The sequence below is a fragment of the Dasypus novemcinctus genome, chromosome 18 (genome assembly GCF_030445035.2).
Source record: "Dasypus novemcinctus isolate mDasNov1 chromosome 18, mDasNov1.1.hap2, whole genome shotgun sequence".
Classification (NCBI taxonomy): domain Eukaryota; kingdom Metazoa; phylum Chordata; class Mammalia; order Cingulata; family Dasypodidae; genus Dasypus; species Dasypus novemcinctus.
The window spans coordinates 66416174-66439550 of record NC_080690.1 but is presented as its reverse complement, the minus strand read 5'-3'; the positions used below and the strand labels follow the sequence as shown (position 1 = coordinate 66439550).

The window sequence follows — 23377 nt, the reverse complement described above, 5'->3', positions numbered from 1 at the left end:
TGGATGAACCCTGAAGAAATCACATTGAGTGAAATAAACCAGACACGAAAGATCATATTGTTTGATCTTGCTTATATGAAATAACTTAGAATTAGCAAATTTTGCAGAGATAGATAGTAGATTACAAATTACCAGGGCCTGGGGGGGAGGGCAAAGGGAGAGGTACTGCTTAGTGGGTACAGAGTGCCTGAGGTGATGAAAAAGCTGGCGTAGTGGATGTGTGGTGGCAGCGCGGTGTGGTGAACGCAATCCACACCCCCGAGCTGCACACGTGAAAGAGATCGAAATGGGACACTTTGAGTTGTATATATGTTACCGCAATAAAAAGTTTTAAAGAAGCAATTAAAACTGAAAAGTTAAAACAAATTCGTTATTAATTCATTTTAAAATAAATAAGCCCATTTCGTGTTAACATAAATAATACATTTCAAATGAAAAACAACCATATTTTCCAAAACAAAACCAAAAAAATTCTATTTCTGCATTGAGAAATTCAGCATTTCTCGAACTCTCAAAAGGAGCCCTTTGCCTCTTAAAAACTATTGAGGCCCCCCAGTTTTTGTGGAGGTGGGCTATGTCTATCCGTATTTATTGTGTTTGAAATGAAAACGGCAATGCTCAGCGTCATGGCTCAACAGGGGAATGCACATCACAACGGCCAGGAGAGAGGCCTCCTGGTGCTTTTTGGCAAATCTCTTCACCGTCCAGCTCTGCAGAAGACAGCTGGAGCCTCCGAGGCTTCTGGATTCCGTCCGTTTTGGCTTCACACAGCCTGCCCTCCGCGCTCAGGAGAGGATGAGAGCGAGGAAGACAGGCGAGAGTCTAGTAGCATGGTGATCATTTTGACCTTGTGGACTTCCTGAAAGGGTGCGGGGGACCCCTCAGGGTTCCTGGGGCCATACTTTGAGAACCATTGCTTAGCTTTGGGTTCTATAGGGCCCATGAGGCCGTGTCCTAGGGGAATGAACAGCTTTGGAGCCAGATGACCCGGGATGAAGGGACAGCCCGGGCCGGAGGGCTCTCTGAGCCTCTCCTCTAATCTGGGAGTGGGGAAATGAGTCCCTCTCAAGGGGAAGAGGAGCACGGGAGTTCAGTCCCAGCCGCTAATACAATTTGGGAAACATCATTTTACTTTATTAGCAAATATTTTTTTTCTTGCAATTAATTTCTCCTGAGGCCAACCTTCTGCCGGGTGTGCTGGGGACAGGTAGTGATGAGAGAGCGAGCTTGCCCCGCCCCCACGGCGATCACAGTGCTGATTTGTGGGGCGCTGCCCTGGGCTCCAGGTGCTCAAGGAGCACGAGTTCTCAAGGCTGAAAAGGCAGGGACGCGCATTCCAGGGAGTGGGAACAGCATGCACGGAGTCACGGCAAATAGAGATAGGGAGACACTTTGGATTAGTGGCCGTCCGGGGTCACCGTGTTCATCCCCCTGCCTCCAATTCTGTTTAGGGGGTGAAACGGCTGTGTATATCAGGTTTATCTCCCCTCTTTCCCAACTCCTCATCTTGTATCAATAGTTCCTCGAATTCTGGACTCCGTGGGAAGTCCCACCTCTGATCCAGCCTTAGTCTCTTATGCTGCAGATCCTCCCTTTTGCAGCAGATCCTGCCTGCTGGAGACTTCGGACATCCTAGGGGAAGAGGTGCCCGGGAGGGCGCGGGGTCGGGGCCTGGGTGCCTCCACTGCCCCCATCCGGGGGCCGCCGCTGCGGGCCGGGTGAGTCAGCCCCCGCCGGCTCCCGCGTCATTCCGGCGGCTCCGCTCGCCGCTATTTTGGGCTCCGGGCGCTATAAATAGCGACTCGCCGGGCCCAGCCGCCCCCCTCCCCTCCGGCCCCCCTGCGTCCCCGGCCCGGCTGCGATCGCCGCGCTGCGCGTCACCGCGGCTAAGTTTAGAGGCGAGTGGGGACGCCGGCCCGGTCACTGCGACCCCCGGCCGCGCCCCCGGCTTCCAGAGCCTTCTGCCCCGCGGCCCCCGGCCCCCGGCCCCCGGCCCCCGGCCCCCCGCCCCGCACCGCGAGGGCGGAATCGGGGGGCGGGGCGCGGCCGCGGACTCCGGGGCGCAGCCGCGCCTCCAAGTCGCGGCCACCGCGGGGCTGGGTGGGGGCGCGGGCGGGGCGCCCCGAGGCCTGGCGCCGAGCCGGGGGTGCGCTCCGAGCTTTTGGAAGAAGCGTGCAGAATCCGGGGGTGAGCGCGGAGATTCGCATCGGGGCATTCGCAGCTCCGTGCTGCAATTCAGCGGAGAAAACAAACTCGGAAATAACGTAGAACGGAGGGCGCCCTTTTGGCTTCGTTATTGTTTTTTTAAACTAATGTACTTTTGCGGCGGGGAAACGGGCCGCGAGAGGCGAAAGAGCCACCCTCCGCCTTCTCGGGGGTCTGGTCCCCCGGTGGGTCTTGGCACAGCAGCTCCCCGGACCCCCCACGCCCCCCATCCGCTTGTGGGGTGCCATCGCCCCCTGGCGGAAAAGGCGGGAGCCGCAGGTTGAAGTCTGGGCAATCCCATTCACCGATGGGAGAAACTGAGTCAAGCGCTTGGAGAAACGCTCTGCCGGTGGGTTTAGGGACATGACATTTCCATGATCCTTCTCTACGTCGCTGAGACCTCAGCTCCCTCATCTGCCAAATGATCTGATGGCACCGACTGGGAGGGCTGTTGTAAAGGGTTAGCCGTAGGTAGTAACCGCTCAATCCATTTTTATTATGTGTTATTTACAGAGCCCCCTTCTTCCTGTGGCTGGGTGACACCCTTCTCCCCCGCCGCCTGCCCCATCACACTTTGTTTTACCTTCACAGTACGTGGGATTGTCTGGATCCCTCGTTTGTGTACCCACTTCTTTGTGCTCCTGCTCCACGGGACCAGGTCGTGGTCTTTTGTGCTCAGAGCTGTGTCCCCAGGGCCTAGCACGTTAGCGCCGGGCACGTAGTTGGCACTCAGTAAGCCGTTGTGTGAGAAATGAGTGGAGTCCACCCCAAGACAGGACCCTGGGCTAGATGGTCTCGTGGAATCCTTGGGACCTCAGCAGTTACCCGTGGGGAAACTGAGGCACAGAGTGCTGAAGACGCCTGCCCTGGGTCTCGTCTTCTCTGTTCATTCCCAGAACACTGGATATCTGACACTGCGATACGGTGGTGGCCACCGCAGCGCCAGCCCCTGCCCGCCCAGGACACGGCCAAGGGCTTTTTATTTATCCGACAAACCCTTACACAGTTTCCTAGTAGGAAGTGTGGCAAGTGCAGTTTTAAAAATTTTTGACATACTAACTCATACTTATTTAATCTTCTTAGCAATTGTACTGTGGCTATACCCGTTTTAGAGATGAGCGAGCTGACACAAGGAGAAAGGGAGTTAGCAGCCCAAGGTCACGCTGCCAGTGACTCTGGGGGGAAAACTAGTCAGGATGAGAGTGCCTAAGACAGAAGGGGACTCAGGTGAAGGGCACACGTCCTCAGCAACCCAGGAGCAGGAACACAAAGGAGCAGCGTCTTTAGACTTTGGAAGAAAAATCACTAGGATGCCAGAATTCTAGATTCCAAGGGTGAGGGTGAATAAAGGCATTATTCAGAGAAGCAGGACCCACGAAGTGACTTTCCACAGATGCTCTCTGAAAGATTAGTAGAAAACATACTCCAGCAAGAAGAGAAATGAACTTAAGGAGGAAGAAGAGGGTGGTAAAAAGTAATCGAGCACGCATTCATGAATCGATTGTATAAATAGAAATTAACTAGGAAAAACTCTTGACAGTAGGCACCTAATAAGTGTCAGAATAAATGGAGAGACACTATGTCCAAGGATATAAAAATGGGCTCGATTGAAATTAATTAATTAATTCAATGTGATCCCAATACGATCCTTTCCCCAATAAAGTTTTTCATAAAAAACAGTTGCTAAAATCCATAGAGAAGAGAAAATGCACAGGAATAGGAAAGACCTGTCTAAGTAGAGGGGAACTGGCCTTATGTGATATCAAAACATATAAAAATAAAATAATTAAACAGTATGGTATGGATGCAAGATAAAGAGGTCACTGTTATATGATGGAAGTGTCTGAAATAGACTTGTATATATGTGGGGATTTGTTAAGTGATAAAAGTGGAATATCAAAGCAGTGGGGAAAGGATTGGCTTTTTAAAGAAATGGTTTGGGGACAACTGGCAACATGATATACTCCTATTGATGCATTTTCAAAAATGAATTTCATGTGGATTAAAGACAGAAACATAAAATCAAAACTGGAAGACTATGAATAGAAATTACAGGAGAATATATTTATGACCTTGGAATATAGAACAACAAATCAAAAGCAAAGTCAGGACAGAACAGACTGATAAGTAGGTGCAAATAAATGCTAAGAATGTCTGTGACAAAAATAAAGTAAAAACATAAAGTACAAACGAGGAGGAAATATTTACAACATATGTAACTGGCTAAAAATTAGAATTCAGAATTCATAAAGTACTCCCACAGATTAATAGCAATAAAAAGGCACACAATCCCATTTTTAAAATGGGCAAAGGATATGAGCAAGCAAATTCACAGAAAATAAAATATATAAGTCCAATAAACTCACACAAAAAAGCTCCCTCCCCCTTAGTAATCAGAGAATTGCAAGTTAGAACCGTGTGATACTATTCCTTTCAGGAAATGACTCACACTCATCAACCAGGGCTCTGCTCAGATGTCCCTTCCTCCAGGGACCTTTTCTGACCCCCGGGCTGGGTCAGGCGCCCTCCCTGGGACCCACAGCCCTCCGTATCCACCCACCCCCGTCCCAGCCCTGCTCTCTCTGGATGGTTACTGTTTGGGGACGTGTGTTTTTCCCACTGGACTGTGAGCTCCGGGAGGGCAGCGCGAGGATATCATATCACTTGCAACACCCAGGACAGGGCCGGGCACAGAGGAGGCGCTCGGGGAATATGTGTGGAAAAAATGAATGAATGGGGAAAATGAGGCCAAGACAATGGCAGAAATGGGATTCAAACACCAGTCTCTCCGTACTGAGAAAAGAGACCTCGTTTGATCTCCTGCCACCTCTTCACTGAGCCCTGCCTCTGGAGCTCGGACACACAAGCGGGGCTCAATAAGGGCACCGGGCTTGAAGGTCTGGCAACCAGAGAGGCTGCATCCGATAGACCGCCGCGTCTCTCCGCCCCATATCTTTCGCAGTCCTCCAGAACCATAGAGAGCTACGCAGGGACGGCCCCTTTCTATGTTCTACCCCTCCAGAACCATAGAGAACTACGCAGGGACCGCCCCTCTCTATGTTCTACCCCTCCGGAGAGCGATGAGGGCGGGCTGAGGGCCAGAAGGGCCGGAAATACGGTGACGCCGGGGCCGCGCTGGCCGCTCCGGCGGTGAGACGCCTCGATTGCCTTGGGTCTCTGCTGCGCGGCCCGGGGGCGAGGAGGTGAGTCCTGGCTGGGCTGAGACTGCAAGACTGTGGCTAGCCAGGCGGGAAGGGGAGCCCACGGGGAGGCGATTGACAGCCGCGGGAGCCAATCGTAGCACTGCCCGAGAGACAGAGAAGGCGGGGCGAGAGGAAGGCGTCCAGGTGGGGCGCGCTGGGGGCGGGGCGAGCGGAGTGTGAGGGGCCCGGAGAGCGGAACGCGGGGGGCAATGGGGGCGGGGCGAAGAGAACGTGGGGGGCTTTGGGGGCGGGGCGCACAGAAGGCGAAGCCTCGAGGGGGCGGGGCTTTACAGACCCCAGGGGCTTGAGGCTGTGGAACCCCCTTTTGGGGGGAACGCCTGTGAGTGGGGGGTGCCTCCTGGGTGATGGCAATGCGGACGCCGATGTCTCACTCGCTCCTGCTTCCACGACTTCCTTCTCAGCTCCCAGATGGAACCTGGGAAGGACGGGGAGGGGGTGCCGCAACCCGCAGAGCCGCCCCAAAGGAAAAAGTTCGTCATTCCTCTGGACGAGGATGAGGTCCCTCCTGTCGGGGTAGGACGAGAGGATGGAGGGAACTGCCGGGAGGCTTGGCGGGGGGCGCACAGTGGGGGGCAGGGGCACGGGAAGGGGCCGTGGGATCACAGTGTGGGTTAGGAGATGTTGGGGCCTTTGCCTTCAGCAGGTCTCAGTTTCCCCACTTGTGAAATGGCAGGGTGGTTCTCAGAAAGGGCTAACCAAGGCAGAGCTTGCAAAACGACACCTAGCAGGTGTGGGTTGTGTTCTATGTGGCCAGGTAGGTGGCGTTTTGTTTTGTTTTGTTTTATTTTAAGAAGAGGATTTGTTGCTGGCATTTAAGAACTGGAAGGTTTTGCAATTGAAGAAAAAAAGTCGGTACTTCTGGTTCTTTCGGTAAATGGAAGGATCTGGGAAGACTGAAATCTCTTCCCCGAAGGAAAACAATTGCCTGGAGCTGAGTATTAGCAGCCACATATGTGCAATGAGGAAAAACAAAACGGGTGAAGGAGATAGAGTATGATGGGGCAGAAGAGCTTCCTTATATTGGAGCTCTCTGAGGAGTGGATGTTTTGGCAGAGATAGAAAAGAGTTGGAGTTGAGGGAGTGAGCCCTGAGAACAGCGAGGGGGAGAGGGAGCAGCCAGTGCAAAGGCCCTGAGGTTGGATCATGCTTGACAAGTTTGAGGACAGCAAGAAGGCCAGTGGGGCCGAAGTGGAGAAAGCACGGGAGACGTGGGAGGTGGTGAGATCTCTGAGGCAAGGAGGCCGGGGCAGATTTTCTAGGACTTTGTGGGCCACTGCATGGACAAGAGGTGGGGGCCGTGGCGTGCTCTGAGATGAAGAGGGACTGTGAGCTGACTTCATTCTAACAGGATCCCTTGCACTGCATGTGGGACCAGAAGGAGCATGGAGGGTGGGCTGACCCAGGATAGGGTCTAAAAAGCCCCCTCCCTGGACCCCTACAACCCCCCTCTCCCCACAGGCCAAGCCCTTGTTCAAATCCACACGGAGCCTTCCCACCGAGGAGACCTCGGCCCAGCTGGTCCCTCAGACCTATGCTGAATATGCCATCTCGGGGCCTGCAGGAGGGGCTGGAGCTGTGTGCCCTGTGGGCCTAGACCCCCCTGCAGGAGAGGCCCCCAGCCAGGCCCCGAAAGCGGGGGCAAAATCAAACAGCATCATTGTGAGCCCCCGACAGGTGAGGAGGGGGAAGGAGAAGCAGGGCTTGGAGGGTCCTGGCAGGGAACACTGCTTCTAGGGATGGCTCTGGTGGTCGTGGAAGGAGGCTCATGTTCTAGCCGCTTCGCTCTTGCCTGTGCCATTCGTTCATTCATTCATTCATTCACTCAACGACTGTGTGTGGGTTGAGAGTGCCCCACCTCTTCTTGGGGTGTGTATAATGGTTTTTATGCAGCTGTATTTCCTGCCCTCGAGTTTGTTCTTTTCTTTAAAACCTATTTATTGAGCACAGGGCTGAGTTTGAATCCCTGCTCTTACACACGGTAGCTGCGTGATGTCAGGCAAGTGACCGGATCCATCAGTGCCTCAGTTTGATCATCTTTAAATGGGGGTTCACCCATCTATTTAGCCCTCAAATATTCTCAGAGTGCTCCAGGGGCTGTGGTAGGCCCTGGGGATAGAGTGATGAAAGGGAAACCGAGAAAGCCTCTGCCGTTGGTGGAGCTGGCCTCCTCGTGGAGGAAATAACAGGAACTGAGCTCCTTAACCTCAGCGCTCAGGCAGGAACTACCACTTCACGCCACGAGGAGGGCTAGAACCAAAAAGTCAGATGACCACAAGTGTTGGTGAGGAGGCGGAGAAGCTGGCAGCCTCATTCTTTGCCGATGGGAATGTCAAATGGTGCAGCCAGAGAGGAAACAGGCTGGCAGCTCCTCAGAATGTTAAACATGGAGTTAACTTATGACGCCACAATTCCACTCCTAGGTAAACACCAGAGAACTGAAAACTTGTCCACATAAAACCCTGTGTGCACAAGAGCTGAAAAGTAACAGCCCACATGTCTATTAACTGATGTATAGCTAAAGAAAATATGGTCTATCTAGACAACAGAATGTTATTCGGCCAAAAAGGGATGAAGGGCCGCTCACACGCTGCAACATGGATGAAGCCTGAAGACATTACGCTGAGTAAAAGAAGCCAGTCACAAAAGACCATGTAGTGTGATTCCATTTATATGAAATGTCCAGAATAGGCAAAGCTACAGAGCTAGGGAGTAGATCAGTGGTTGCCAGGGGAGTGGGGTGACATTAAAGAGCTTGGGGTTTCTTTTTGGGGTGATGGACTGTGGTGATGGATGAACGATCTGACTGTACTAACAACCACGGGATTGTGAGCTGTAATGGGCGATTGTGTGGTGTGTGAGCTGTATCTCAATAAAGTTGTTACCAAAAAATCGGACCCATTTCGTAGGATCACGTTAAATATTTAAGTGAGTTAAATCAGTGGTTCTCGAAGGTAAGCAGGCATCACTGTCCCCCAGAGGGCGGGTTAAAACCCAGATGGCTGGGCCCCACGCCTTCTGATTCAGTAGGTATGGGGTGTGGCCTGAGAATTTGTATTTGTGACGAGTTCCCCGGTAATGCTGAGGCTGCTGGTCTGGAACCCCGCTTTGAGAACCACTGAGTTAATGTGCATGCAGTGCTTAGAACAACGAGCATCTGAAAGCAGCCGGGGAAAAGTGAGCCATTGTTATCTGCGTAGTGACATTAGTACCCCAGCCTCCTGGTGCCTGGCCCTGGACTGCTGTCCCCTCACAGGTGACAGTGCCTTCCAGCCAGAGACCACCAGAAACACACCTGTACTGAGCCCAGTTGGATTTATGGACTCATTGCGGCAAAAAAGAGTGCTCACCATGGGGGACCATGGCTTGTCTCACTATGAGGGTGGAGAATTGGGGTTTGTATTAGGCGAGTCTGGGAGGGTTCAGGGAAGCCTAGCCTTGCTCTGGAGTGGATGCTCTTAGGAAGCAAGGACCATTCTGGGATTGGGTATCCTCATAAATCTTTTTCAGAAGGTGGGAGGGAAAAAAAAGCGAGTTTCAAGCTGTCTTTGGTGAAGAAGCATATTCGCCACTGTCTTAGTTTGCCAGGGCAGCTATAACAAAAGACCACAGACAGTTGGCTTAAACAACTGGAACTGACTGGCCCACGGTTTGGAGGCTGGAGTTCAAAATCAAGGACTGGGTGGGCCTTGTCCCTGAACTCTGTGGCCTTCTGGCGGTGGCTCGGTGGCAATCCATGCCTGCCTCGGCCATGTCCGTCTCTTTCTGCCTCCTTCTGTGGCTCCTACTTCCACGGCCAAATTTTCTTTGCTTATAAGGAGTCCAGTCATCCTGGATCCAATGTGGCCTCACCTTGGAAGGACCTTCAAAGAACCTGTTTACAGATGAGTTCACCCCACAGCACTGGAGGTTGGATCATGAACTTGTCTTTGTGGGAAACGTGGTTCAGTCTGTTGTGGCCAGGATTGGGGACTGCTTGGTTATTATTACGGTTTGCGCCGGGTTCTTGTCTTTTGTCGGAGTTCAGACACGATGACGGAGGAGTCTGGTTTTTCTCTCGACCTGCCACACTGTTGCTGTGAAATTGTTTCTGTCCCACAGCACTTCACAGCCTGGCTGGGAGTGCCAGGCCGGCTCCTGGCTGTCACGGGCTGCGTGCCTTTCTCCGGGGCTCGTAGCCCAGGAGGAGTGCCAGGATGTCAATGTCTGTATTTTGGCTGCTTCGTGAACCCGCTAGGGAGTTTCTAGTTATGAAGTCTGAGGCTGCGTGAACTGCTGGGGCTGAAAACAACAGAAGGTCACGAGCATGAAGGTCACGAGCATGCAGGGCAGTTTTCTCACCTTGGCGCCTGGGGCTCCTTCTAGAAGCCCACCCCTCCCTGGGCTTTGGTCTGAGGGGGGAGCAAGTATCGGTGCCCTGGCTTCCTGGATAAGAGCCTGGGCTGTGCAGACCTGGCCTTGAACTCCGTTGCAGTTATCTTACTCACCTGGGATCAGACTTCACCTGCGGAGCCTCAGCTAACCCATCTGTAAAATAGGTGTGTAATAATGGCGCTAGTTGACAAGAGCCCCAGGAATCCAGGCACCCCACAACCAACCGAGGAAACCCCTTTGAGAAGCTTCTCTGTGTAGTTGAGCTAGGTAAATAGGTTCACCTCTCTGAGCCTCAGTTTCCTCATCTGTCAAAGGGGATTATCGTAGCGCCCCTCTGTGAGGTACGCTGGGGCCGGTCACGCCTTAGGCCCTTGTCAGATGTCTGCTGTGTTGTCACTGGAGAGAGGCAGGGGGCATGCCTCGTAGGGCAAGAAGTGAGTTCAAATCCCAGCTCTGCCACTTACTAGCTGTGTAACCTTAGGCAAGTTACTTAACCTCTCTGGACCCCAGTTTCCCTTCCAGTAAAATTGGGGATAAAATAGTTCCATCCTCATAGTTAATTTGTGTCCAGTGTTGGGAATAGTATATGGTACAAAGGCGTGTGGGGCTCCCCTATGCAGGGACACCCCTGCGTGGCACGGCACTCCTTGCACGCATCAGCACTGCGCATGGGCCAGCTGCACACGGGTCAAGGAGGCCCGGGGTTTGAACCGCGGACCTCCCATGTGGTAGACGGACGCCCTAACCACTGAGCCAAGTCCTCTTCCTGCCCTGGGCTCTTGACCATCAATCTTTCCCCCTTGAATCTGTCTCCCACAAACTAATCTTTGCTTTTATAATAACAGCACTATAGAGATTTAATTCGTATAGCATAACATTCACCCTTTTAAAGTATACAATTCAGTGGTTTTAGTATATTCACAGTCTTACAGTTGTCACCACAATCAAATTTAGTACATTTTCATCACCCCAAAATGAAACCCTATACCTTTGATCTGTCACCTTTAATCCCTTTCTCCCCTCCCCCCCCTGCCAACCACGGATCTACTTTCTCTCCATATAGATTTAGCTCACCTGAACATTTCATATAAATGGAATCACACGATGTGGCCTTTTGTCCCTCGTTTCCTTCACTTAGCATTATGTTTTCAAGGCTTATCTGTGTTGTAGTGTGTAGCAGTACTTCATTTTTTCTGTGGCTGAAAAATATTCCGTTTTATGGGTATGCCACATTTTATTTATCCATCCATCAACTGATGGCCATTTGGATTCTTTCCACTTGTTGGTTATTGTGAATAATGCTGCTGTGAATATTCATTTCAGGTTTTTGTGTAAGCGTGTGTTTTCATTGCTCTTGGGAACCTGCCTAGGAGTGGAGTTGCTGGTGCCGGGTGACCCTGTGTTCAGCCTCCCGAGGAGCTGCGGGCTGCCTTCCTAAGGGGCTGCAGCGCCGCCCTTCCCGCCGCCCTGCGTGAGGCTCCCATCTCGCCACTGCCTCCCCAGCCCTTGGTTTTGTCCATCTCTTTATAACGTTTTTTAAACACAGTTTCACCCCCACCCCTTGTTGTGTGCGCTCGCTGTCTGCTCTCTCTGTCCACTCGCTGTGTGTTTTTCCGTGTCTGCTTGTCTTTTCTTCTCATCTTTCTCTCTAGGAGGCACTGGGAACTGATCCCGGGACCTCCAGTGTGGGAGAGAGGCCCTCTATTGCTTGAGCCACCTCCGCTCCCTGGTCTGCTGTGGCTCTCACTGTCTCTCCTCTGCTGCGTCTCCCTTTGTTGCGTCATCTTGCCGCACCGGCTCTCCACAGCATGGGCCAGCTCGCCTTCGCCAGGAGGCCCTGGGGATTGAACCCCGGGCCTCCCATGTGGTAGACGGGAGCCCAGTCGCTCGAGCCACATCTGCTTCCCTGTCCATCTTTTTGATTCCAGCCATCCTAGCGGGTGTGAGGTAGACAAAGCAATCTTCTAAAAATTAAGAGATGGGTCCCGCACCTCCCTTGTTCAAGGCGCTTCCAGGATTCCGGGTGCCTCAGATCAGCTGGCTCAGGGCTGTGTGGGACGTTGGACCCCTGCAGACCCACCCGCCTCACTCCTCTGACCGCCCCACGCCCCGTTAGGCTGAATTCCACCTCACTGGGCAATCACCCCTTCATGGCCGACATCCTTTGGTTTAATGCCTCTGTTCTCCGTGGAGGTGGGGCTCTTTGATTAGTCACTGCCTCCCAGCCCTGAGACACACAATAGGTGCTCAGGAAATACTGAATATATGAGAGTTTGAGGTTGCTGGAAGAATTTCAGTGTTGAACTCTGTGGTAAGTTCAGGGTAGAAACTGAGGGGGGGGTTGGAAGGAGGAGCCTGCTGAGCAGGCCCCAGACTCTCGAGGGTCTCACACGTGGGCTTCCTCCAGAGGGTACTGGGGGGCCATGGTGGGGCTTGGAGCAGGGGAGGGGCGGTTTTGTGGTTTAGGAAGAGTCTTCTGGCTGCGAGGGGGAGACTGGGGAGGAGATGGAGATGGGCTTGGGCAGGGGCCTGGAGAGGGCCACGGCCGTGCCAGTGGAGGAGGAGAGCCTCCGCGAGGGGTGTCTAGAAGGCAGAATTCCCACCTGAGGAGGGGCAGGAGAGGGGCTGGGCTGGATCCAGACCTGGCGTGCTTTAGTAAAGCCCTGGGGCTGGCAGGAAGGGTAGCGAGGCTGAGGAGGCCGGGAGGAGCCAGGCGCGGGGCCGAGGGCTCAGGAGAGGTAGGGAGGGCCCTGCCGGGGGCCCCACCTCTGCCCCCTGCCCCTCCCCAGAGGGGCAACCCCGTGCTGAAGTTCGTGCGCAACGTGCCCTGGGAATACGGCGATGTGCTCCCCGACTACGTGCTGGGCCAGAGCACCTGTGCCCTCTTCCTCAGGTGAGCACTGGGGGGCGCCCGCCCGCCCAGAGGGGCCCCCATGAAGCCTGGGGGAGCCTGGGAGAGCTGCGCTCCCTGTCCTGGGCCGTGAGATGGAGCCCCCCTGGCGGGGACGGCTCTGGGCCCAGGTGTGGTCTGGTGTGGACCGGGGGCCATGGCAACAAGAGCTGGGGGCGGGACTGCAGGGTCTGAGGGAGGAGGAGGCTGGGGCCCGACCGTGGAGTCTGAGGGAGGAGGGGGCCGGGCCGGGCTGCTGGGTCTGGGGAGGAGGGGGCTGGGTTCCTTCTGCCCAGGCATCCGAGACTGGGGTGGACGAGAGCCAGGTTTCCTCCATCCTCCCCACCTACACTCTACCCTGGGGGGGCCCTTGTTCCCGGGGGGTAGAGCCCCACCCCCTGCAGCACCCACTGAGGCCGAAGCAGACAGACCTGGGTCCTGGCGCGGGGGTGGGCCCTGCTGCCCAGGACCAGCTGTGCAGGGTCCCCGCCACGCTCTCCAGGAAAACGGCTCCTGTTTCCCACCTGAAGCCCATGGCTCTCACCCTCCCCGGGGAGGAACCCAGGGCGGCGACCTTCTGGGGCACCCGAGCCAGACAGCCCCGGGCTCGGATCCCTGCTGTGCCACTTCCTGGGAGGGGGGCAGCCGGCAGGTCCCTGGGCCCTCGGCCCGGTTCGGTCGGGCCTGCGCCAGGCTCGCGCCGCCGGCGTCCGGGGAGAGGGGAGAAGGGCTGGCAGGGTCTCGGGGAGCCTGCCCATAGCCCCCCGCCCCGCAGCCTCCGCTACCACAACCTCCACCCCGACTACATCCACGAGCGGCTGCAGAGCCTGGGGAGGAGCTTCGCCCTGCGCGTCCTGCTGGTCCAGGTGGACGTGGTGAGCAGGGGCCGCCGGGCTGTCCCCGCTGTCCCCATCTGTGGCGCGGGGGGAGCGTTGGGCTCGGCGGGAGCAGAATGGATGGTTTCCCAGCGGAAATGCGAGTTACACCTCCGGGAGAACCGTTTCCCCATCTCAGGCCGACACGGGTCGCCAAGACGCCTGCACTGGCGAGAGGGTGGAAACCGTCTGTCTCCTTCCAGTCCCACGGGCTGCCCCCTAAACGCCTCCTGAATCTGCATCTTCATCCCTTCCTGAGCCCGGGTCCCCACCCAGGCCCCTTCCTCTCCTCGGGGTCCCAGCCTCCTCCCTGAACTCCTTCAGGCCCCTCCGGTCCTCATAGCAGCCAGGGGCCTTTTCCTAGAGCACCACCTGACGTCATCCCTCTCCTGCTCTAAACCCTTCCTTGGCTCCCTATGGCCCTCCCTCGAGAAATCTCCGCTGCTCCCTGCCGGGCCCAACCCCGCCTGGCCTCCACGCTCATCTCTGAGCTTCCCTGTGCTCTCCTTTCATTTCCTTTTTCATTCATCCCCTACTGGGTGAAATGCAATTCCTTGAGCCTCCTTTCCCCTCCCATCCTCTATACATGCTGTTCCTTGTATCTAGAATCTAGAATTCCTTTTTTTGCTCTTCTTCGCCTGGTTCAGATAGCAGCTCAGATGGCCCTTACTCCAGGAAGCCCTCCCTGAATGCCCAGGCTGGGTTTCTCCCTGTCCCCTGGCTCCCCCATCCCATCCCTGCTCATTCTGGGTCCTCACTGTCTGAGGAGGAATCTGCTTCCCCCACTGGACCAGGAGGGTAGGGCTGGGGCTGTCTTGGTCACCGCTCTGTCCCTGGCACATCCCCAGTCGGGACTCGGAATGCAGGTTGGGTAAGAGGCTCTTGGCATCCTGAGCTACTGTTTCCAGGTTTCTAAGTCTGTTTTTCTTCTCCCCCCAGAAAGACCCTCAGCAGGCCCTGAAGGAGCTGGCTAAGATGTGCATCCTGGCCGACTGCACCCTGATCCTCGCTTGGAGGTGAGCACAGCCACCTCTCCCCCCCTGCCCCACCAGATGCTGCGGGACTGCCCTCTCCCAGGCACTGCCTCCCTCTGCGCCTCAACGTCCTCATCTGTAAAGTGGGGACCTGAACACATTTTTTGGTAGGGCTGTAGGCACCAAAGCAGGTGTCATAGCTCAGACCCCCAGGACTGTACCAGGCACTGAGAAGTTAAGACGCCAAACTCGCCGAGTGTCTAATCCCACGTCTAGGTTTCTTTCTTTTTTTTTTAAGATTTATTTTTATTTATTTCTCTCTCTCTCCCTCCCCTGCCATTGTCTGCTCTCTGTGTCCATTCACTGTGTGTTCTTCTGTGTCTGCTTGCATTGTCAGGTGGCACTGGGAATCTGTCTCTCTTTGTTGCGTCATCTTGCTGCGTCAGCTCTCTGTGTGTGCAGTGCCACCCCTGGGTGGGCTGTGCTTTTTTTCACACAGAACGGCTCTCCTTACGGGGCGCGCTCCTTGCGCGTGGGGCTCCCCTACACAGGGGACACCCCTGCGTGGCAGGGCACTCCTTGTGTGCGTCAGCACTGCGCATGGGCCAGCTCCACACGGGTCAAGGAGGCCGGGGTTTGAACCCTGGACCCTCCACATGGTAGGCGGATGCTCTATTAGTTGAGCCATGTCCACTTCCCCCTGTCTAGGTTTCTAATGATTAGTTCTTTTTTTCTTTTTTCTTTTCTTCTAATGACTATTTAAGGTTGGCTGTCCATTTAGAGAAAACATGTCTCCCTCTCTCACACCACAAACAAAATGAAATCCTGAGCAATTATAACCTTAAGCATAAAAAGAAAAAAACCCAAGAAAGTGTTACAAGAAATGTTCTGGGGGATATTGTCTATGCTCCTGGGGTGGGAAAGGTCTTCCAAAGCAAAACCCAGAGGAAAAGTTGGACTGCTTTGAGAAAATTACAATTTTAAAGCTTTTAGATATAAGAGAGAACGTAAACAAAGTTAAAAAACAAGTGCCAAACTGAAAAATAGATATATTTGCCATATATATTTAAGATTCCTAATTTATATAGACACTTTAAATATTTCATTACATACAGATATTAAAATATAAAGAGCCTCCTACAAGCCAACAGGAAAGAGTCCAACTAATTTTTTAAAAGTCTAAGGTTCTTCGTTTTTCCTTTTTTTTTTATTAGAGAAGTTGTAGGTTTACGGAGAAATCATGAAGAAAATAGAGTTTTCCATGTAAAAGGTCCAAGGTTTCTAATAGGCAGGTCACAGAAAGGCAGGTTGCCAGAAACACAGGGAAAAAAATTACCAACCATACAGGTTATCAGGAAAAAGGAAAAATGTAGATTTTCAAAAACGAGGTGCCATTTTTTTTTTTTTTGCCATCAATTTGGTGAAAATATCCAGCTGGATTGCACGCAGGGATGGCCGGCATGTGAAGCAGTGGGCAAGCCGCAGAACCCAACAGTGTCATGCTTTTATTTAAATGTAAGCGAGACTAGATGTGCTTAGGGACAAAATGAGCTTGGTGAACTGAAAGAGCCCACCAGGGTCCCAGCCGAGGACAGGAATTGAGTGGAGGGAGTGGGAGTGGGGGTGGGACAGGAAGGTTTGCTTCTCTGCACTTTTATTTTGCTCCTGAATATTTTATTTTAGGGGTAATCTTTTATTTTGTTGTTAAAGAATGGGTGATAGGGTCATGCAGTTTAAAATCAAGGGCAATGTATCAACGTTTTATAACGAGAAGTCTCCCACTGCTTGCCATGTCTCACTTCTCCCAGGTAGCGACTGTTTTAGGTTTCTTGGTTTCATTCAATTGTTGGTGTAAGTCCCCAGCAGGTGTGAAGACATCTGAGTGTAGGACAAGCGTACTATCTACCCTTGCTTTTTCGTATAGTGGGAGCTCTTTTCCACGGCAGTGAGGAGCATGTCCTCATTCTTTTTCTCAGCTGCATAGTATTCCATCATGCGGATGAGGTCGCCCGCCCTCTCAGGTGCCCACGTGGGTAGTTTCCAGCCTTGCTCTTACCGTCAACACTGCGTACCTAGGTTATTTCTCACGTCTGCCAGTCAGAACCTCAGGAGTGGGCTCTTTAGGGCAAAGAGCAAATGCTTCTGTAATTTTGTGCCCTCCCTAGGGCATGTGCCTTTATACTGCCTGGGTTATTTCCAGAAATGTATTTCTGTGTTAGCTGTACGTTAAAACAAAAGCAGGTGTTGTGGGAAGCAGCATGGGGCGGTGCTGCCAGCGTGGGCTGCGTCAGGTGCATGGGCTCTGGCTGCTGGTCCTTGCCCTTGCAGCCCTGTGCCGTCTCGCGCAGGTGACTCAGACGGCCTGGTCTCAGTTTTCCCCTCCATTTAATGGTCTGAAAATAACATCTGCCTTCCAGGATCTGTCTGGGAAGTCTAGAACCTCCTGGACATCAAGTGCTTAGCATAGTTCCTGGCCCCCACGTGGGCAAGGGATATTCCCGTGTCTTTTTAGCCCAGTGATGGGATATTTTGCAGCCATTAGATAAACAAGGTGGCGCTCTGCCTGGTGATGTGGAAAGATGTCCTCAATACACCATAGAGTGGGAAAAAGCAAGTTGTCGAACCAGATGTGAAGAATGCTAACATATCAAGAGATATGTGGGCCAGGCACTTATTAGTAATAATAAGCACCGCCACCCCAGCTGCTGTGAGAGGAAGGCAACAAAGCCTTTCTTAGAGGAAAACAAAAACAAAAACAACAGAATTGGGAGAAGGAATGTTACTTTCAAGAATATAAATCACATTTAATCAACACACTGCTTACTCACTAGCCTTCGAAGGCTGAGAAAATGCCTCAAGAAAACACTTTATTTATTTTGACTCACTGTTCTTAAGGTCCAAACAGAAAAAGGCCAGAGTTTTCCTGGTGCTAATAAACTTGAGGTACTGTACTTCACACTCATATAGACCACTTTTATGATTTGGTTGTTGCAAATGCTTTTGAAAGTTGATTAAAGGTAAAAAAAAAAACCAGACAGACAGAAAGAACGATATGGCAAAGGTGGCAAATGGTTAGAACTGGTGGATCTGGGTGGATGGGGGCGTGGGGGTGTGTTGGGTTTCTCCCTTTGGGGTTTGGATTATTTTTGCAACTATCCTATAAACTTAAAATTTTTTTTTCTTCCAGATAAACTTAAAATAGAAAGTAAAGAAAAAACCAACAGGCTTAATATGAAAATTAATGGTGGTATTTAAATTGTGTTGTTATAAAAGATTCTGCAGTTAGCACATGCGGCTCTTCTTTTAAAGATGTGCTATATTAAAAGCCTTCACAAGCTCTATTTTTTTTCCCTTTTTTTGGGGGGGGGGTACTAGGGGTCATGGTGTTGAACCCGGGACATTGAGCCTGGGACCTCGTATGTGGTGAGAAGCCAGCGCCCAACCGCTTGAGCCACTTCCTCTCCCGTCCATTTTTTTTTTTTTAAAGACATATTTTGCTTATTTCTCCCCCCACACATTGTTTTGCACTTGCTGTCTGTTCTCTGTGTCCATTCGTTGTGTGCTGGTCTTTTTTTTTTTTGGAGGCATTGGGAACCGAACCTGGGACCTCTCATGTGGGAGGGAAGCACCCCATTGCTTAAGCCACCTCTGCTCCCTGCTTTTTGTCTCTCATGGTGTTTCATCGTTGCATCATTTTGTCTTGCTTGTCTTCTTTAGGAGGCACCAGCAACTGAACCCAGGACCTCCCATGTGGTAGGCGGGCACCCAGCTCCTTGAACCACATCCACTCCCCTCCCTTTTTCTTGAAGATGGGAAGTTGGATGTGAAGCTTTACCCAGCTGTCTTCCCATCAGTGGGAAAAGAACAGCATTTCTGGTTGTCCTCCCTCTCATACCCTGGGTAAATACTCCCTTTGCTGACTTCCCTTCCAGAATAGCTGATATTTTCTCTACAAGGCTTCTCAGTGCCAGGTAGGGTTCTGTGCATTTCCCAAGTGTTGACTTATTCCCCTGAAGTGTTCTATCCTTCATCCCACTTTAAAGATGAGGAAACTGAGGCCAGAGAGGTAAAATCCCTTGTCCAGCATCACCCAGGTGGGAAGCAGGGCCTGAACCCAGCTGGCCAGGCTCCCACGCGCTGGCCCTTAGCCCGAAAAGGTGTGTACAGGTAAGCCCACCAGAGGGTATTTTGGGGACACTAAAACTTTCATTTTTTCTATACATTAGCACCTGGAACTTCTAGTGCTGGCAGTTATTACTGCTGTGATGAAACTAGCCTAAAACGTGCACCTTGCCCCCACCCCAGCTGACCCAAGTGTCCTCTTGTCCCAGCCCTGAAGAGGCTGGGCGGTACCTGGAGACCTACAAGGCATACGAGCAGAAGCCGGCCGACCTCCTCATGGAGAAGCTGGAGCAGGACTTCGTCTCTCGGGTGAGGCTGCCCCACCCCTCTCCCAGGTGTCTCATCTCCCTGCTGGGGGGCTTCAGTTTTGATCTCAGGTCTGGCCTCTCTAGCCTGGGTTCTGTCCCATTCCTCCCACCCCCAGCCTGCAGGCTCACCCCTCCCATCCCATCCCAGTCAGACAGGTCTTTGAAAGCACAAGCCTGACCCTCCCCTCCCCTGCTCTAAAACTTTCCATGGCTCCCAAGTGCCCTCAGGGAAGGCCCAGCTTCCCATCTCGGCCTGCCTGGCCCCTGCAGCCCCAGGGTCCCCATTACCCTTGTATGCTCCCTTGCATCGGTTACTGCCCTTTCAGCCCTTGCTTGCTCCTCCAAGCAGCCTCGTCTCAATCTCTCTGCCTGATTTACCTGCCTGATCCCATCCTTCCCATCTCAGCTCGGATCCTTCCTCCTCCAGGAAGCCCTCCTTGATTCCCAGGCTGGGTCACCATTGTCAGCCTGGGAGCCTTGGGAGGGCAGGGCCAGGGCGTCTTGGTCACCGCTGGGTTCCCAGTGCTCAGCAGGGGCTCGGGGAGTGTTTGCTGAATGGACTTTGGACTCCGACGCTGGAGCGGTGTGAGGGACACTGCCCTTCACCCCTCTCCTGGGGCTTCTGGGACCGGTAACATGCCGGAGCCGCAGGGGCCGCCTGTCCACAGCTCCTCCTGCCTCTGGAGCGCTGACCTTGCGCTAAGCCATCAGCTCAACACCCGGGGAGACAACTGCCGCCTTGGGGTAGTACCCTGGAACCCCCTACCTGATGGGAGGATGCGGCCACCCACCCTCACCTAGACAGGACCTGGCAGGGTTTGAACTGGGGTCACCCACCATGGACCGGGCAGCGCTCCTTGGCTGCACCTCAGGGGATGGCCAGGGCGCCCTCGAGGGGGAATCCAGACTTCCCATTTACCGGAACACGGAGGCCTGGCGGTGGTGCCCCCCAGGGAGTGGGTGCTGGGGCCTGGTCTGACTCGAGCCCGTCGTCCCGGCTCCAGCTCCTTGGGCTAAATGCCATTTATTTTCTAGACGCAGATCACCCTAAGATGATCTTTTCATCTCCCAAAAAAAAAAAAAAAAAAAAAAAAAAGCCCAACCAAGCAAACATTTATTGAGCCCCTGCTGCATGCCCTCCTGGGAGGGCTCTGCTGCTCTCCTCCTCCCAGCTCTCCTCCTCCCCGCCCCCAGGTGACTGAGTGTCTGACCACCGTCAAGTCAGTCAACAAAACGGACAGTCAGACTCTGCTGGCTACTTTTGGAGTAAGGCTAACTCCCCTTTTTGACCCTCTCACCTTTCTAGGAAGCCCGCACCCCTCCCCCCCATTTCCTTGCTCCTCCCTGCCCAGCCCAGCCCAGCCTCACCTGCTCTCCCAGACCCTCACCTCCTCCCAGGCACCCCCGGTCAGCTGGGGCAGGGTAGGGCTTGTGCTCCCCGGCCCTGACCCCTGGCTCGCCCTTCCTCAGTCTCTGGAACAGCTCATAGCTGCGTCGCGGGAAGACCTGGCCTTGTGCCCCGGCTTGGGGCCCCAGAAGGTGAGAGCTCGGGGATGGACTTGAGGGGCAGGGGCAGGAAGGGGAGCCCAAAGTTCTAAGGTTCCAGAAGGCCCACAGTGCCCCTCCAGCAGATGGCGGACACTGAGGCCCAGCGCGCGGACTGCGTGGGGGCCAGCCCACCCTCCCAGCCCGTCTAGACTGGGCTACTTCCTTCCTGTCCCCCAGGGCCCCCTCCAGGCGGGGAAAGAAAGAACCAAAAGCCCGCCATCCAGATGTACCAAACAAATGGCTCATTTAATGACTGGTTCCCCGTTTCTTTCTCCCTCCCGCGCAGGCCCGGAGGCTGTTTGATGTCCTACACGAGCCCTTCTTGAAAGCGCCGTAATGACCCCAGCTGCCAAGCAGGCCCAGGCGTGTAATAAAGCGTTTTCCCAGTCCAGGCTCCTGCTGAATGCGGCTCTCGCCTCCTGATGTCCCACTGGCCACCCTCGGCTCTTCCTTGCAGGTGTCATTGTCCTTGGAGGACACTACCCAGGATGCTGCTGCAGCTTCTTCTTCCGTTTCTTCTCGGGTCCTGCTGTGACCACCTCCCCGGGCTGCAGATTCAGCAGTGGCTGAGGCATCTCTTCCTGGCGTGCCAGCTCTAGCACCTTGCTTTCTTGGCCCTGCTTCTTCCTCTTCTTGGTGGATGCTGGAGCTGCCTCGGCCTCAGTCTTGCCTTCATCTGGCAGCTCAGGCTCCATCATCTCCCCTCGTGGGAAAATCATCTCAGTCCCTGGCTCCATTGCTTTGTGGTCTCTTTCTTTCTTCTTCTTGGTGGATGCTGGAGCTGCCTGCAGCTCAGCGTCACCTGGCAGTTCAGGCTCCATCACCTCTTTCTGTGGCCCTACCTCCTCAGTCCCTGGCTCCATCATGGCTTTTTGCCGCTTTTCTTTCTTCCGCCTCTTCTTGGCGGGTACCAGAGCTGGCTCGGCCGGAGGCTCGACTTCCTGTGGCTGTTCAGGCTCCATCACCTCCCCACAGAGCTCCACAGGTGTCATCTCTGGCTCCATAATCACTTCCAATCCCTTCTCTTTTTTCCTCTTCTTCACAGAGGGCAGGGAGATGGCCTCGTCTTGTGGTTCCATCTTCACCTGCAGCTGAGGCTCAACTATCATCTGCTCCACCGGCTCAGTCCCTTCTGTGCCCTTTTGCTTCTTCCTTTTCTTGGTGGGGATCAGGATTGTCTCTTCCAGAGGCTCAGTTTTAAGCATGAGTCCCAGCTCCACGGTCTTTTCTTCCAGCTCTGGCATTCCCATTTCTGGCTCAACCGTTTCTGTCCTTTTGGGCTTCTTTCTCTTCTTGGTGGAGAACGGGAGCAGTCCTCCCGGAGGCCCTGGCAGCTCAGCTGCGGGTTCTGTCATCACTGGCTCCATCACTTCCTGTTCTTGCAACTGCTGCTTTTTCTTCTTCTTCTTCTTTCCCACACTCATCTCTGGGGACCCTAAAACTGTGTCCACCTCCAGGACCCCATGCCCATTCACTGCCTCCTCAGGGACTGAGGCCTCTGGCACCTGCCTCTTCTTACCCCTCTTCCCCGAGGAGAGTGTCTTCAGTGCCGAGGGTGACCCAGGCCCTGTGACTGGTGGGCTGCCTCCAAAGGCACAGAACCGAGGCCTCAGGCCGAGAGGGATCTGCGGCGGGGGGCTGGCTGGAATGGGCTGCAGAGGAGTTCCTGGCAGGGATTCTCGGGGACCCTCGAAGATTCTTAGGCTTCCCCGCACGGCCGGGGCACAGGTCAGTTCACCTCCGGCCTTGGCTGAGGGGGCCAGCAGTGTCGCTTCTCCAGCCTGGGGGCAGGTGCTGCTGAGGACCTGGTAGCGGTGGCGCTTGCCGGCCAACTTGCCCTTCACAGTCTGGGAGCCAGAGAGAGGCACCAGGCGGCCATTGAGACTGAGGGGCGAAAGGGGGAGGGTAGAGGCTTGGTTAGATACTTTGGGTGGGGCAGGGAGGAGCTGAGAAGTAGTATTTTGGGGTCCCTCAGGAATGCACTTCTAAATCTGGCCCAAGTTCGGCCTCTAGGGTGGGGAGTATTTCGGGGACGTAATATGGGCACCCCACTCACCAGTCTGGGTCGAAGTCCGCAGGAGCCCGGATGAGCCACAACTCCGTATCTGGGCCCGTCAGTGCCTCCAAGGAGAAACGGGGGGGCTCTGAGGCGGGGGGAGTGGCCGCAAAGTTAGGGGGACAAGAGAACCGAGCAGCACCTGCGGGAGAAGGGGAAACGGGGGTCTGGCGGCACTTGCCTTTCGGGGCAATCATCCGGGGCGCCTTTCGGTCCGCTGGTCCCAAACTTTTGGAGCGACCCCATCCCCTCACCCGGCCTCCCTTCTCCGCCTACCAGCCCCCCAGGCGCCCCTATCTGCACCGACCCAACCTCGGGGGCTCCCTTCTCTCCGCTGGTACTGGCCCCAAGATTCTCTCGGTCCAATCTCCCCTCCCTCCTTCCGGCGGTCCGACCTCCAGCTATGGCCTTTCTCCGCCGAACTCTGCCGAGGGCTCCGCTCTCCTCCCGCCAGTCCACCCCGCACCCAGTGGCCCCGCCTCGCCTCCGCTCACCGCAGGCCTCGGCCGCCGCCATGCCGGGACCCCCAGCCGCTCGGCGAGCCCTCAGTCCCACCAGCCCCGGCCCCGCCGCCAACCACGTGGGGCCAAGGGGTGGGGCCTCGCCCGGGTGCGCCCAAGTGGCGGGGGCGCGCGGGGGGCGCGCCTCGCAGCCTGCTGGCTCTGTGAGCAGGACTGAGGGAGAGTTCCACTGTGCAGAGCGGAGCACTGAGAGCGACGGCTCTTTCCGAAAACCCGCTCCCGGAAGCCGCTGCTTCGCTGCCCGACGAAAGCCCGAGCCCGGCGGGTCTCCCCCGCCAGGCTC

The 23377-nt window shown here is 54.5% G+C and overlaps 2 protein-coding genes across 4 annotated transcripts; one reads left to right on the top strand and one right to left on the bottom strand.

The window, feature by feature from the left end:
- The first annotated feature begins 5241 nt into the window (after positions 1–5241).
- ERCC1 (ERCC excision repair 1, endonuclease non-catalytic subunit) lies at positions 5242–20906 on the top strand. 3 transcript variants are annotated; one of them, XM_004447999.4, is made up of 10 exons: positions 5242–5408; positions 5831–5942; positions 6888–7103; positions 12590–12693; positions 13466–13565; positions 14505–14581; positions 18871–18970; positions 20164–20235; positions 20440–20508; positions 20804–20906. In XM_004447999.4, the coding sequence occupies exons 2-10, from the start codon at positions 5838–5840 to the stop codon at positions 20852–20854; spliced, it is 894 nt and encodes a 297-aa protein (XP_004448056.1). In that variant the 5' UTR covers positions 5242–5408; positions 5831–5837; the 3' UTR covers positions 20855–20906. The 3 variants fall into 3 exon arrangements, with proteins under 3 accessions (XP_004448056.1, XP_004448057.1, XP_004448058.1); XM_004448000.5 differs by lacking the exon at positions 5242–5408 and adding an exon at positions 5450–5552; XM_004448001.3 differs by lacking the exon at positions 5242–5408 and adding an exon at positions 5566–5584.
- On the bottom strand, positions 20737–23150 carry POLR1G (RNA polymerase I subunit G). The gene is made up of 3 exons (XM_004447998.4): positions 23068–23150; positions 22574–22715; positions 20737–22401 (listed from the first exon to the last, which is right to left on the bottom strand). The coding sequence occupies exons 1-3, from the start codon at positions 23087–23089 to the stop codon at positions 20997–20999; spliced, it is 1569 nt and encodes a 522-aa protein (XP_004448055.1). The 5' UTR covers positions 23090–23150; the 3' UTR covers positions 20737–20996.
- Positions 23151–23377: the final 227 nt, after the last annotated feature.

What these genes read in the sequence shown, in the direction of transcription:
- ERCC1 (XM_004447999.4), top strand. Translation starts at nt 5,838, where the DNA reads ATGGAACCTGGGAAGGACGGGGAGGGGGTGCCGCAACCCGCAGAGCCG. An exon ending in ATGAGGTCCCTCCTGTCGGG is followed by an intron (nt 5,943 to 6,887) that starts GTAGGACGAGAG and finishes CTCTCCCCACAG; the next exon opens with GCCAAGCCCTTGTTCAAATC. An exon ending in CCGGCTTGGGGCCCCAGAAG is followed by an intron (nt 20,509 to 20,803) that starts GTGAGAGCTCGG and finishes CCTCCCGCGCAG; the next exon opens with GCCCGGAGGCTGTTTGATGT.
- POLR1G (XM_004447998.4), bottom strand. Translation starts at nt 23,089, where the DNA reads ATGGCGGCGGCCGAGGCCTGCG. An exon ending in GGCGGCGGCCGAGGCCTGCG is followed by an intron (nt 22,716 to 23,067) that starts GTGAGCGGAGGC and finishes CTTCTCCCGCAG; the next exon opens with GTGCTGCTCGGTTCTCTTGT. An exon ending in GCGGACTTCGACCCAGACTG is followed by an intron (nt 22,402 to 22,573) that starts GTGAGTGGGGTG and finishes TTCGCCCCTCAG; the next exon opens with TCTCAATGGCCGCCTGGTGC.